The sequence below is a fragment of the Pan troglodytes genome, chromosome 18 (assembly GCF_028858775.2).
Source record: "Pan troglodytes isolate AG18354 chromosome 18, NHGRI_mPanTro3-v2.0_pri, whole genome shotgun sequence".
Lineage (NCBI taxonomy): Eukaryota > Metazoa > Chordata > Mammalia > Primates > Hominidae > Pan > Pan troglodytes.
In genome coordinates, this window is record NC_072416.2 from 14,039,608 (window position 1) to 14,052,283 (window position 12,676).

The window sequence follows — 12,676 nt, forward strand, 5'->3', positions numbered from 1 at the left end:
ACAGGGAAACCGAGGCAGAATCAGGGTGAGGTCCAGGGCAGAGAGAGCTCCAGACCCTCCTGCCTGGTGAGTGGGGGCTACAAGCCAGGCCAGAGGGGGACCTCTCCACCCTGAGCCCCCACCCTCCCCTGCTGTGATACTCACCAATTGCTGGAACCTTCTCACAGAGGCACCCAAGCCTTGAACCTTCTCTTCCAGCCGGGCTTGCACCTGGGAGCCAACTGCTGCAATCCTGGACTATGAGGACAGAGGAAGAGGCTGGGGCCTCGCAGGAATGAAGTAGACACAAGGTTCTCGGTGCCAGCGGCAGGTGTGGGCCTCACCATGGGGTTGTCTGCCCTGGTTTCTGGGCACAGCTGGACCCCAAGGGCTCGGGGCTCCTGGCACGGGGGCCTCTGCCCAGTGAGAGAACGGTAACCCCTTCCCTGTGTCCCAGCCCAGGCCCTCTCACCTCCACATGGCCCAGCAGGTCCCCCTGGCAGCCGCGCGCGGCCAGCAGGAGACTCTGGTTGGCAGCCTGCAGGGTCAGGCGTCCCAGCGGCTGGGAGGGCTGCCTGCCATCCCGGAACAGGACCTCCGCCTCGGCTGTCCGCCCGTGGGCACATGCCCGCAGCACCACACTCTCCTCTCTGCCCCCTGGAGCCAGAAAGGGACCTGCTGGTGCCCCCACCATGTCTCTGGCTGCCCACTCCCCCTCCACGGCTTTCTGTAGCTCCCCACTGCCCCAGGCCAAGCCTCAAGGCCCTAGGATTTGAGAACCTTGAGCTGCACCACCTAGAGCAACCTCCTGAGCCACCTGAAGCCCCCTCTTCTGTCCCCTCCCCCGACACGGCAGTCAGTTAGGGATGCCATAAGTCTTCATGGGGTTTCCTGAGGTTTTTTTTTGAGACACCAAGGCAGGAGTACAGTGGCAGGATCACAGCTCACTCCCAACAGCTGGGACCATAGGAACACATCACCCCCCACCCTACCAGGTTTTTTCGTTTTTGTTTTTGTTTTACTTTTTGAGACAGAGTCTCGCTCTGTCGCCTAGGCTGGAGTGCGGTGACACGATCTCGGCTCACTGCAAGCTCCGCTTCCCGGGTTCACATCATTCTCCTGCCTCAGCCTCCTGAGTAGCTGGGACTACAGGCGCCCGCTACTGCGCCCGGCTAATTTTTTGTATTTTTAGTAGAGATGGGGTTTCACCGTGTTAGCCAGGATGGTCTCGATCTCCTGACCTTGTGATCCACCCACCTCGGCCTACCAAAGTGCTGGGATTACAGGCGTGAGCCACCGCGCCTGGGCACCCCCCCTGCTTTTTTTTTTAAGTAGAGACGGGGTCTCACTATGTTGCCCAGGCTGGTCCTGAACTCCTGAGCTCAAGCAATTCACCCATCTCGGCCTCCCAAAGTGCTAGGATTACAGGTATGAGCCCCTGCACCCAGCCCCGACTTCTGAAATCTTAATGCCCAGACCCCCGTCCTTTCTTGAGCCAACAGGGGCCGTGGCCCAGCTAGCTGAGCTGGGACCCAGCTGCCACTCACCCTCCTCATGGGCCACAGAGGCCTGGAGACAGCTTGGGGCCCGGAACACAGACAGCCTCACTTTCTCCTCTCTGTTGTCCACACTTCCCTCCAACCGGACCAGGCTTTGAGAAGTCGAGGTGGAGACACGGCCCAGTAGGCCAACCCGCTGAGCCTTGGAGCCACGAAGCTGGGAGGGGGAAGGCAGAGGCCTGAGTGGAGCCTGGCCCACCTGTCCCTGGTCTCTCCCCTGCCCGCCCCAGGCTCAGGAAGAGGCTGGCTGGGGAGGCTGCTGTTGGACCTGTAGGGAACCAAGGGAAGGCACAATGCCCACGCCCGATCTCCAGGGCACCAAGTTCCCCACGCCATATTCCTATCTAAGGCTGCCAGTGCCCCATTACAGAAAGCACTTATGAAAATACTCCGGGCCAGGATCAAGGGCTCACTCCTGTAATCCCAGCACTTCAGGAGGCCAAGACGGGTGGATCGCTTGAGCCCAGGAGTTTCAGACTAGCCTGGGCCACATGGCAAAAACCCTGTCTCTACCAAAAATACAAAACTTAGCCAGTCTCATGACAAACACTTTTTTTAATTTTTAAAAATACCCATCTAGGAGCCCAACCCAGCAGCAGCCGCCCACAGGGTGGCTTAGAGATGGCTGCTGCCCAGGCCCCACCCAGACACTCTGATTTAATTGGTTTTGGGGGCCCCGGGCCCTGGCATTTCTAACATTCCCAGTGCCCTGGTGTTTCTGCTACAGCCCAGGCTTTCCGAGTTTGCATGGCAACCACTGCAAAGGTCTAAGCAAGGAGACATGGGCACACCTGGCATAACACCCCGGGCACTGGGCAGCTTACCTAAATCCCTGCAGGTGCCCAGCCTTGGGGGCACGGCAGGGACCAGGACAGGCGAGCCTAGAATGGGGTGGGAAAGAGGCTCAGAGGCCCCCAAGAGAACACAAGCCCGGAGGAGGCCCTGCAGGGGAGGGAGCCTCAGCTACCCTGTATTGTAGTCCAGACACTGCAGCTAACAAGCTGTGCACCCTTCAGTAAGGGTGTCACCCTCTCTGGGCCTCAGCTCCAAGATCTGTAAAATGATACAGAACAATGGTTCACAAAACTTAACAGGACTTAAGAGTGTGTGTGCGCGTGCACGTATGTCTGTTAAGGGTTGAATTTTGTTCCTCGGATAGGTTGAAGCCCTAATCTTCTATACCTGTGAATGTGGTGTTATTCGGAAATAGGTTTTTTGCAAAAGTAATCAAGTTGAGGCCATAGTGGATGAAGGTAGGCCACACACCCAATGAATGCTGTCCCTGTGAGAAGACCATGTGAAGATGCCACCCAGAAGGCAGAAGGCCACCACGTGGGACAGAGGCAGAGACTGGCGTGATGCCACCACAGCCGTGGGTCCTGGCAACCACCAGAAGCTGCAGGTGCTACAGAAGGATCTTCCCTAGGACTCTGAGAGGGAGTGTGGCCCTGCTGACAACTTGCTTTTGGACTTCTGGCCTCTAGAACTGTGACACCATACCTGTCCGTTGCATTAAGCCTTCCAGTTGGTGGCAATTTAATACAGTAGTCCTAGGAATCGAATGCAGGGTGCTTGCTAAACATGCAGAAGCATGTCGATCTCTGAGGAGATCCAAGTTGGTAATAGGGCTACAGCCCAGGACTCCTGTGGAATTTAACCAAGCACAGTGTGATCTTGCCAGGCAGGTGGGGGCAGGGGACGGTCTGCAGACCACACGGAGTTGGCCCTGGATGGCTCCCAGCATCTGAGCTCAGCCCCGCTGGGTGTCACTGAAGAGCAAGGGCCATGCCTGCCTCTGTGTAGCCTGGGTGAGTGCCTGACCTCCCTGAATCTGTCCCTCATCTGTCCTGGGGCCACTGGGTTGGGGTGAGGAAGAAACAAGGCTGTGAAAGCCTTCTGACCACTCCACAGACCCCAGAATGGACGAAGTGAGAACAGCTGTCCCAAATAAATCGGGGACAGGGAAGCAAGAGGACCAGCCTCTTGCCGAGCATCCGCCATGGGTTCACTCCCAGGGCTCCAGTTCCATCAGGCACGGGGCTTACAGAGCCGGGGGCAGGCAGGGGCCTGGCTGGAAACAGGGAAGTGACAGTCAGTCCCAGAGAACAAGAACCTTGGAAGGAGAAACTCCTTTGAAATGGCCACGGCTGCTGAACTCTCAACCCAGAAATGCCATGCTCATTCAGCTCGGATGCCGGGAAGGGAGGGAACTCCCCTCTCACAAGCACCTGCTACATGCAGATGTTGTGCAAATGTGTTTCCTCCTAACGATTCTGCAAGGGAGATGGTATTTGTTCCCATTTGACAGAGGGGAAGACTGAGGCTCAGCAAACGGAAGTCACAAGGTCAAGTTCACCTGGCCAGGGAGACAGAGGAGGGGGATGGAAACGCCGAGAGAGCACCTGCTACGTCACGTGCCTTGGCTATGCAGGCAGCGGGAACCGGTATCCAGACTCCCAAGAACCACCCTGTGAAATATCTGATCCCCTCCTACAGATGAGGAAACACATGCTCAGAGAGGTTCCTTCCTGGGATTACCTGGCCAGGTCAGGGCAGAGTAGGTATTGGAGGCCAACTCTGGCCCTTCCTACTTCCCAGGGCTGCTGGGAGGAAGGAGGGGGAGGAGATGGTGCCAATAATGACTAATAGCAAATACTTACGTAGTGGCTGTTTTCTCTCAGGCACTGCTCTAAGGGATCTATGCCTATGACTATATTTAATCCTTGCAATATTAACCCCATGGGAGATAGGGCCAGTACAATTATACCCGTTTTACAGGGGAGGAAACTCAGGTACCAGGAGGCAGCTAGGCTGGGATTCAAACTTGGGCAGCCCAGCCACTGCCTCTCCATTATAGGAAGGGCCGGGTGTTGGGACTGCGGAGGAGCTGCTTTGTCTTGGCGCCAGGGCCAGGCCTGGGGTTCAGCAGGCGTTCCCCCGACCCAAAATGAAGCTCTGGCCCCATCCAGAATGCTGGTTTGCAGTTCCTCAGATAGCCACTAGATAGCGGGGCCGCCCAGGCAGTTGGGGGCCTGCTGGCCAGGGAGGAACCGCAGGGATGCCAGGGTATCTTTCCCAGGGACTGTCAGCCCCATCCTAGCCACTGACCTCCAGCGCCCCGGAGAAGTCAGCTGAACGAGGCCTGCTGTGGTTTTGGAGGGTCAGGCTGAGATGCAGGCCGTGGTCTGGGTCTGGTGCAAGGCCCAGGTGGCAGCGGCAACGCAGCAGGAGTCCACCCTGGCCCAGGGTGTGCTCCCCGACGACCAAGAGGGCCTGGGACGAGAGAGTCTAGGTGTCAGGCAGGCACAGGGGTGGCAGCTTCCTCTCTCCCCAGTCCCCTACGCCGAGAATGCAGCAGCAGCTGCCGCCTCCCAGCCTCCACACCTGTCCCAGCTCACAGCTGACCTCTAAGAAACGCAAATCAGATGCCGTCCCCTAAGAAGCTGGGCTCTGGCATGGCCTGTGGCCTGCTTTATTGTCCCAGCCTGACTTCTCTTGCTCCCTCCGTAAGTGCTGCCCCGTGTTCCTCAAGGCAGAGTCGTGCCTTAGGCCCCTTCCCTCTGCAGGGCTCACACTCACCAGTGAGGCCCCTTTTTGCAACACCCTGGCCCCTCTCTGCTTCATTCCTGCACAACGTTTACCACACGCTGACCATAGACCATGCATCTCTAGTTTGTTGTATCGTCCTGGCCCCACTGGAATGCGCCACCCAGGAGGCCGGCACCTAGGCTGTCTCTTTCACATCCAGTCCCTGCACCTAGAACACAGCCTGGCATAGGTGAAACACACAAATGTTTTCTGAATGAACAGAGGAAAAGATAAGGGGTGGGAAACTATGGTTTGGGGCCGAATCTGGCTCACTGCCCACTCTTGTAAATGCTTTTTATTTTGAGACAGAGTTGTGCTCTGTCGCCAGGCTGGAGTACAATGGCACGATCTCAGCTCACTGCAACCTCCACCTCCCAGGTTCAAGCGATTCTCCTACCTCAGCCTCCTGAGTAGCTAGGACTACAGGCACGTGCCACCATGCCCAGCTCATTTTTTCTATTTTTAGTAGAGACGAGGTTTCACCATGTTAGCCAGGATGGTCTCGATCTCCTGACCTCGTGATCCACGTGCCTCGGCCTCCCAAAGTAGTGGGATTACAGGTGTGAGCCACCGCACCCGGCTTGTAAATACTTTTACTGGAATACAGCCATAAGGATTCATTTACATATTGTCTATAGCTGCTTTCACAAGACAGTGGTAAAGTTGGTTGTTGGAACAGAGACTGGATGGTTCATAAAGCCTAAAATATTTGCTATCTGTCTCTTTACAGAAGAGTATGAGTCCTTGGGATGGAGGGAGGGAGGGAGGGATGGATGGATGGATGAATGGATGCAAGGGAGGAAGGGTTGGAGGATGAATGGATGGAGAGAGAGGGTACATGGGAGGGCAGATATACGAGGATGGATGGAAGATAGGAAGGAGGATGGAAGGATGCGTAAAGGAATGGATGGATGGGTTGGTGGATGGAAGAACCAATCAATCAGCTACCAACCCCAGGAGGGGAAAGGCGTTGAGGAAAAGGGGTCCTAACACCTCTCCTCTGGGGTAATGATGACTACAGCAGCTCTAACTTATGTGCCCGGCAACAAGGCTGAGCATTCCCGCATCATGTCTCTCTTAAGTCTCACCATCACTCTACGTCCTGGAACCTGCTGCTCCTTCCTCAGATGAAACACCAGAGGCTCAGAGAGGAGATGCACCTTGCCCAGTCACCCAGCAGGCAAATGGCAGAGCCACCATGCTGGCGTCTGGCTGCCTCGCTCACACCCCTGCATTCTGCGGGCGCCACCCTCCCTGCTGCCCTGTCACCATGGGTCCCTGGTCCTCCAGCTGCCCCCTTCTGCAGGGCAGACTCACCCTGGGCAGGTCACAGAGCCCCAGGTGGAGGGAGTGCCGCAGCCAGCGTGCATAGTCAGTCTGTACTTCTCCCCAGAAGCTCTGACGGGTACAAGAGGCCCCGAGGACATGCTCCAGCGTGGCCTCCATGATGATCTTGTCTGGCTGAGATGGCCAATGCCTCTGGAATGAGAGGGCCCATGGGTCAGGGGCTCATCACCTAAGAGAATGCCCATGGCCAGCTGCAGCTGGAGACCCTCACCTAGGCAAGAGCATGTGCCAGGAATGTGCCGTCAGAGCTCTCATCAGCCACAGCACCCCCTTACACTCTGCGGCAGGATTTTTTTTTTTTTTTTTTTTTTTTTGAGACAGTCTTGCTCTGTAGCCCAGGCTGGAGTACAGTGGCATGATCTAGACTCACTGCAACCTCCACCTCCCAGGTTTAAGCGATTCTCCCACCTCAGCCTCCCAGATAGCTAGGATTACAGGTGCATGCCACCACGCCCAGTTTTTTTTTTTTTTTAATTCTTTAGTAGAGATGGGGTTTCGCCATGTTGGCCAGGCGATCAGGTGATCCCCCCACCTCAGCCTCCCAAAGTGCCGGGATTACAGGTGTGATTCGCCATGCCCCGCCCGTGGCAGGATTTCTGCTGTGAGCACTTAGGGGGCCATGCCTACGAGCCCCAGGAACCCAGGTGGGAGGTCCAGAGGAGGAAGGGGCTTCCAGGGCCAGCTCTCCCCATTTCTCCATGGCCTGGTTCCTGCCCCAAGCTCTGCAGAACAGTGCTCAGCCCCATGAGGAGCCCTATCAGCTAATGATGCTGGAGGAGACCAGACCTGATGCCTCGGGGAACTGGAGCTCCCGATCTCCCTCCGCCCCCTCCTGAGAAGCCCCCTAGCATCCCACCTTCTTCTCCATCTGTTCCCAGCATCTCGGGCCGGTCCCCTTGCTTTTCTTGTCTTCCAGAGCCCTCACCACATCCCAGTTAGGAAGGGAACCATTTCACAGATGAGAACACTAAGGCTCACAGCAGAGAAGTGAGTTGCCCAGGATCCCACAAGCACTGGAACCCAGGACCACGTGGTCCCAGAGCTGGACGCTCCTGTGGCAGGTGGAGCCGCCTGGGGGTTCCCTGCCCAGACGCTGCTCCCCCGACCTCACCTCGTAGGTCAAGTTCTGCCGCATGCGGTGCTGGCCCCAGGACACGTCGAGCTGTTCAACGAACACAGCTGGGGTCTGCATGAAAGCCCCGCAGGCCTGGAGGGTGTTCAGGCCCCAGGATTCCTGGAGCTGATAGGGGAGATAATAGGGTACATGACCTGGGGGGCCAGCTGAGAAGCCTGGAGCAAGGGGGAGCCCCTCACTCGGTGCAGCGGTCAGGCCCCACATACCTGCCCCGGGGAGGCAGCCAGGCAGCCGTCCCAGGCGGTGCTGTGTGCTAAGGACCCGTCAGCCCAGGTGAGCTGCAGGGTCGCAGGCTGTCCTCTGTTCCAGGTGAGCTGCACCTGCATTGGGATGGGAGGGCAGTGGTGGGGAAAGGGGGACATGTGGGTGAGAGGAGAGGCTAATGGTGCCCCCACACTCATCTCTGTTGGGAAATGAGAGGCTAGGGAGGATGGAGAAGCTGGTGCCCCTGCCCCATATATCCCTAGAGGAACTAGGATGGAGGGTGGAGAGACTGCCCTGCCCACCCCCATCTCTGGAAGAGCCCAGAGCCATTCCCAGGCTGGAGACTGAAAGCATTTAAAAGAAAAAAAAAAAAAATGCCTCATCCCCACACCCAGACTCAGCATTTCCAAAGACAGAAAGCAATCGTGCTCCTCACTGGGGCCTCCAGGGCCAGCATGATCTGTCCTTGCCCATCTGACCTCACCTCCCTGTCACCCATCCCTCCCAGTCACTCTGTTCCCATCTTATTTCCCTTCCAGCCCTCCCCAAAGCACCCGGCTCGTTCCCACCACAGGGCCTTTGCACGGGCTTTTCCTGCTGCCTGCAGTGCTGCTCCTCCAGCTTCTCTCAAGCCCAGCTCCTTCCCATCCCAGGGCCGCCTCCCCCATGAGGCTCTCACTAACCACCCACCTTACAGTTGCTGCCCCACCCACCCACCTGGTCAGGCTCAATCTCACATCTTTTTTTTTTTTTTTTCTTCTGAGACCGAGTCTCACTCTGTTACCCAGGCTAGAGTGCAGTGGCATGATCTTGGCTCACTGCAACCTCCACCTCCCGGGCTCAAACGATCCTCCCGCCTCAGCCTCCCAAGCAGCTGGGATTGCAGGCACACACCACCACACCCAGCTAATTTTTGTATTTTTAGTAGAGACAGGATTTCGCCATGTTGGCCAGGCTGGTCTCAAATTCTTGGCCTCAAGTGATCCACCGGCCTCGGCCTCCCTCAGTGCTGGGATTACAGGCATGAGCCACCACATCCGGCCCCTCTTTACTACTTTACAGTGCTTATCACACCTTCTGATTTTTTAATTCATTCCTTGGCTTGAATTCTGAAGAGTGTCTTTTGCCTGCATGCAGCTGGCCTATTGTCCTCCCTTTCATAGATGGAAAAACCTGAGTCTCAGAGAGGCAATAGGACACACCCGAGGCCCCCCAGCCAGACAGGGAGCCCAGCTGCCTCACTCTGTCCCCGAAGCTACCACTAAACAAGCAACTATAAATGATCAATCAGAGACGCCTGTACCTGTTTCCCACGTTAAAATGTGAGCTATCTTCAAACACCGCCTGGTATACAGTAGGTGCTTAATGAGGTATTGATAAAGGAATGATTGAATGAAGGATCCCAGAGATCCCCAGGCTTCAGGAAGCTGTGATTCTGGAGAAGTCCTTGTCACTGATGAACACACTCTCCTCCTACTGGAGGTGCCCAGCCCCACAGGCTCAGTCACGCAGCTCCCACCTCCAGCCCCGGCCAAGGGCGCCTGGGACGTCCTCACTCACCTGCCGGCTCTGCCTGCCACCCCTGCTCTCAGCAAGGCCACTGGCCTCGGCTTGCCGCCAAGAGAGGTTGAATGGGTGAGCCAGGGCCAGGCGGGCGGCCAGCTCACTCTTCCCCAGCCACAGGGAGGAGGAGACCAGCACCTAGGGAGGGAGACAGACTCAGCCAGTGGCCTTGCCCAGACAGACTGCACCTCTTTCCCACCCGCACAGACCACCTTCTCCATCGAGGTCAAGGCTGCAAAAGGGCAGGTGGCTTTCAGCACAAAACCCCATCCCTGTGCAAGGCCCTCGGAGAGCTCAGTCCATTTCACAGAGGAGGAAATCGAGGCTTAGAGAGGAGCAGATGGAGCGAACACAGGACAGAGATGGGACTGGAGGTCGCGCTCCTCCTCCACTGTCTTCCCTTAGCTCTGTGGCCCCAGGCAGGTCACTGCACCTCTAAGTGCTTCAATTTCGTCATCTGAACACGGGCCTATTAATAGCACCGAGCAGATGGGTGGCTGATGTGTGGGTTCACGCACAAAACCTATCATGGGGTAAGCATTCAGGGCCTGTTAGCCACCGTCACTGCCGTGGCTGTCAAGGTGTTGTGGGGACCCAGGTCTCCTGCTGCCCTCCCAGTGCCTTTCCCACAGTCCCTTGGGGATGTGGTACAGCCTCATTGACCCCAGATAAGGCTCCTCAGGCAGGGGAGGGCCCCAAAGACCCCGCTCAGCCTGCAGGGTGGAGTTCAGCTCTGCCCCAGGGTCACCTTCCGGCCCTGACACCTACCTGGTCCCTGCCATCCCAGCCGACAACCAGGCCATCCCGGTGGCTGCCTCCCAAATGCTCTGAGGACAGGCGGAGGCTGCAGTGTCGCGGCAGGGGGAGGGGCAGCGGGTGGGTGAGCTCCACTGGGTGGGTGAGGACACACACAAAGGGTAGGGCACGTGAGCTGAGGTCAGCAGCTCCAGGCCCAAGGGGGTTCAGGGGACTCAGCTGACGCCACTGCCAGCTCACGCAAATGGCCACTCGGGGGCCACACAGCCAGATAATTTTCACAAAACTCAGAAGCTACACACTCACTTTGTCACCATTACCACTCGACACCCCGCACTGTCCCTGTGGGAGCCCCATTACAATGAGACTCTGAGGCTCCTCCAAGAGGTGGCGTCTGCCTCCCCAGCCCTTGAAGCTGGGCTGGCCTCGTGACGTGCTAATAAAATTCAGCAAAGTTGACCGAGGGCCAGTTCTAAGCCCAGGCCTTAGGAGGCCTCACCCCGCTTCCTCCCTTGAACCCCTGTCCAGCCACATGAGAACAAACCCTGCTGGCCTGTGGGCTGGTGCCACCTGGGGTTGGGGAGAGCCTGGTTTCAGCTCAGGATGTCCTAGCGCAGCTGACAGCTAGCCAGCCCCTGAGCAGGCTGGAGAGCCCAGCCAAGGCCAGCGGAGCCGCCCGCTCACCCTACAGCTGACCTTGAACATGAGGAAGACCAGAAAAGCTGCCCAGGTGACCCACAGCCTCGTGAGCAAGCCGCCACGCTTGCTTTATGCTGCTGAGTTTCGGAATACTTTGTTACCATCCTGAATCAGGAGCTGATGGGGGCAGCCGCAACCTCAACAACCTGCATCCCTCTCGGGGGCCTCACATGCACAGGTGCCCCGCGCCCCCTCGGAAGCCCCACACCCCATGCCACCGTCTGCTGTCCTGTGCTTTCCTTCCATCTTGGGTGTGACAGGTGACACCCCATAGCTGAGTCCTCGCAACAACAGACGGCCTCCACACCCCGGGTTTTCTTCCTTTGTCCCCCAGGTGAGTCAAGCTGCCCTGACCTCCGACATCACTTGACCCCATCTCCTGAGGCCCCTGAGCAGCCCTGCTTTCCCAGACCCCACAGCAGGAGGCTGCCCGAGGCCCCTTTGCACGTTGGTGACCTGTGAGCTCTGTACAAAGGGCACCCACCTGTTCAGATGGGCTGCAGGAGCCGTGCCCAGAGACACTGGCACTGGCTGGTTCTCAGGGCATCACCCAGTCATTGGTTCTGGGGAGGCTGACCACATGCAGGGCTAGAACCCTTTGTTCCTGCCACCCGCTGACCGCACCTACAACACTGTCAACACCGTGTGGGGCTGCAGACTGTGTAGCTCACCAAGGGTGGCACAAATACACACACACACAGGCATGCACACACGTGCATGTATACACATGCACACATACACATATGAGCACACACTCATGAGCACACACATACACGCATGCACACTGCCTTGGCTTGCTGGGGACCTGCTCACTTCCTCTGCCTTCCAGGGCACACATGTGGCAAATGTGACGCTGGGAGGATTCCATCAGGCCACCCGGCAAGCCGTGCCTCCAGGCTGGGGTCTGCACTCTGTCTCCACACCTGGCAGGCTGTGGGTCGGGCTCTGCTCTGTGCTCAGGGGGTTCCTTACACAGAAACTAAGTCTTGTGGCTGCACAGGTCACGAATTACAGCCCCTTCCACGGATGCCTGTTTCTGGAGGACCCAGGGGCTCATGGCTGCTGTCGTTGGCACTGTGTCGGCACTCACCTCCCCTGGCACCACAACTGCCCAGGGATGCCACCTCTTCCACGCCCTGGCCCCTTCTCCCTGCCTGGCTGCACTCAGGATAAGCCCCAGCTCCTCTCTATGAGCTGAGACGCTGCATGACCTGAGTCCCCCAGCCCTCCTGCCTCGCCTCATCCCTTCTCCCCTTTCCAGCCATGCTAGCCCCGCTGCTGCTGCTCCACATGCAAACCTCATTTCCAAGTGGGGCCTTCCGCCTGAAGTGCCTCTGCTCAGACCTCCCAGCTCCTTCTCATCCTTCAGAACTCAGTTCAGAAGTCACCTCCTCCAAGAGGCCTTCCCAGACCACCCCACCTAAAGGAGGCCCACACCCCACAAAGACCCTGCTTGCTCTCACAGCCTTTCCCACTCACGGAAATGGTCATGCTTGACGTTATTTTGCTTATGTGCATCTTGTTGCTCAATGCCTGTCTCCCTGAGGGGTGACACGTGGGCCATCTTGCTTCCTGATGGACCCCTGGTGCCTAGAATCACACGTGGGATATGCAGGTGCTCAGTCATGGCTTTTTTGAGACCGAGTCTCACTCTCGCTAAGGCTGGAATGCACTGGCTCAATCTCGGCTCTCTGCAACCTCTGCCTCCCAGGTTCAAGCGATTCTCCTGCCTCGGCCTCCCAAGTAGCTGAGATTATAGGTGCCTGCCACCATGCCTGGCTAATTTTTCTATTTTTAGTAGAGATGGGGTTTCACCATGTTGGCCAGGCTGGTCTCAAACTCCTGA

At 57.5% G+C, this 12,676-nt stretch overlaps 1 protein-coding gene across 3 annotated transcripts in view; it reads right to left on the bottom strand.

Annotated features, from left to right (window-relative positions):
* The window catches only part of LOC101056957 (uncharacterized), a 156,705-nt gene that overhangs the window by 19,825 nt on the left and 124,204 nt on the right, over positions 1 to 12,676 (bottom strand). For all 3 annotated transcript variants that reach the window (XM_016929426.3, XM_063797670.1, XM_054668208.1), the window contains 9 exons: positions 10,144 to 10,265; positions 9,373 to 9,513; positions 7,815 to 7,928; positions 7,585 to 7,713; positions 6,444 to 6,605; positions 4,647 to 4,811; positions 1,527 to 1,695; positions 452 to 636; positions 145 to 237 (listed from right to left, as the gene is read on the bottom strand). In XM_016929426.3, coding sequence (XP_016784915.3) covers positions 145 to 237; positions 452 to 636; positions 1,527 to 1,695; positions 4,647 to 4,811; positions 6,444 to 6,605; positions 7,585 to 7,713; positions 7,815 to 7,928; positions 9,373 to 9,513; positions 10,144 to 10,265 — 1,280 coding nt within the window. The remainder of the gene's footprint in view (positions 1 to 144; positions 238 to 451; positions 637 to 1,526; positions 1,696 to 4,646; positions 4,812 to 6,443; positions 6,606 to 7,584; positions 7,714 to 7,814; positions 7,929 to 9,372; positions 9,514 to 10,143; positions 10,266 to 12,676) is intronic.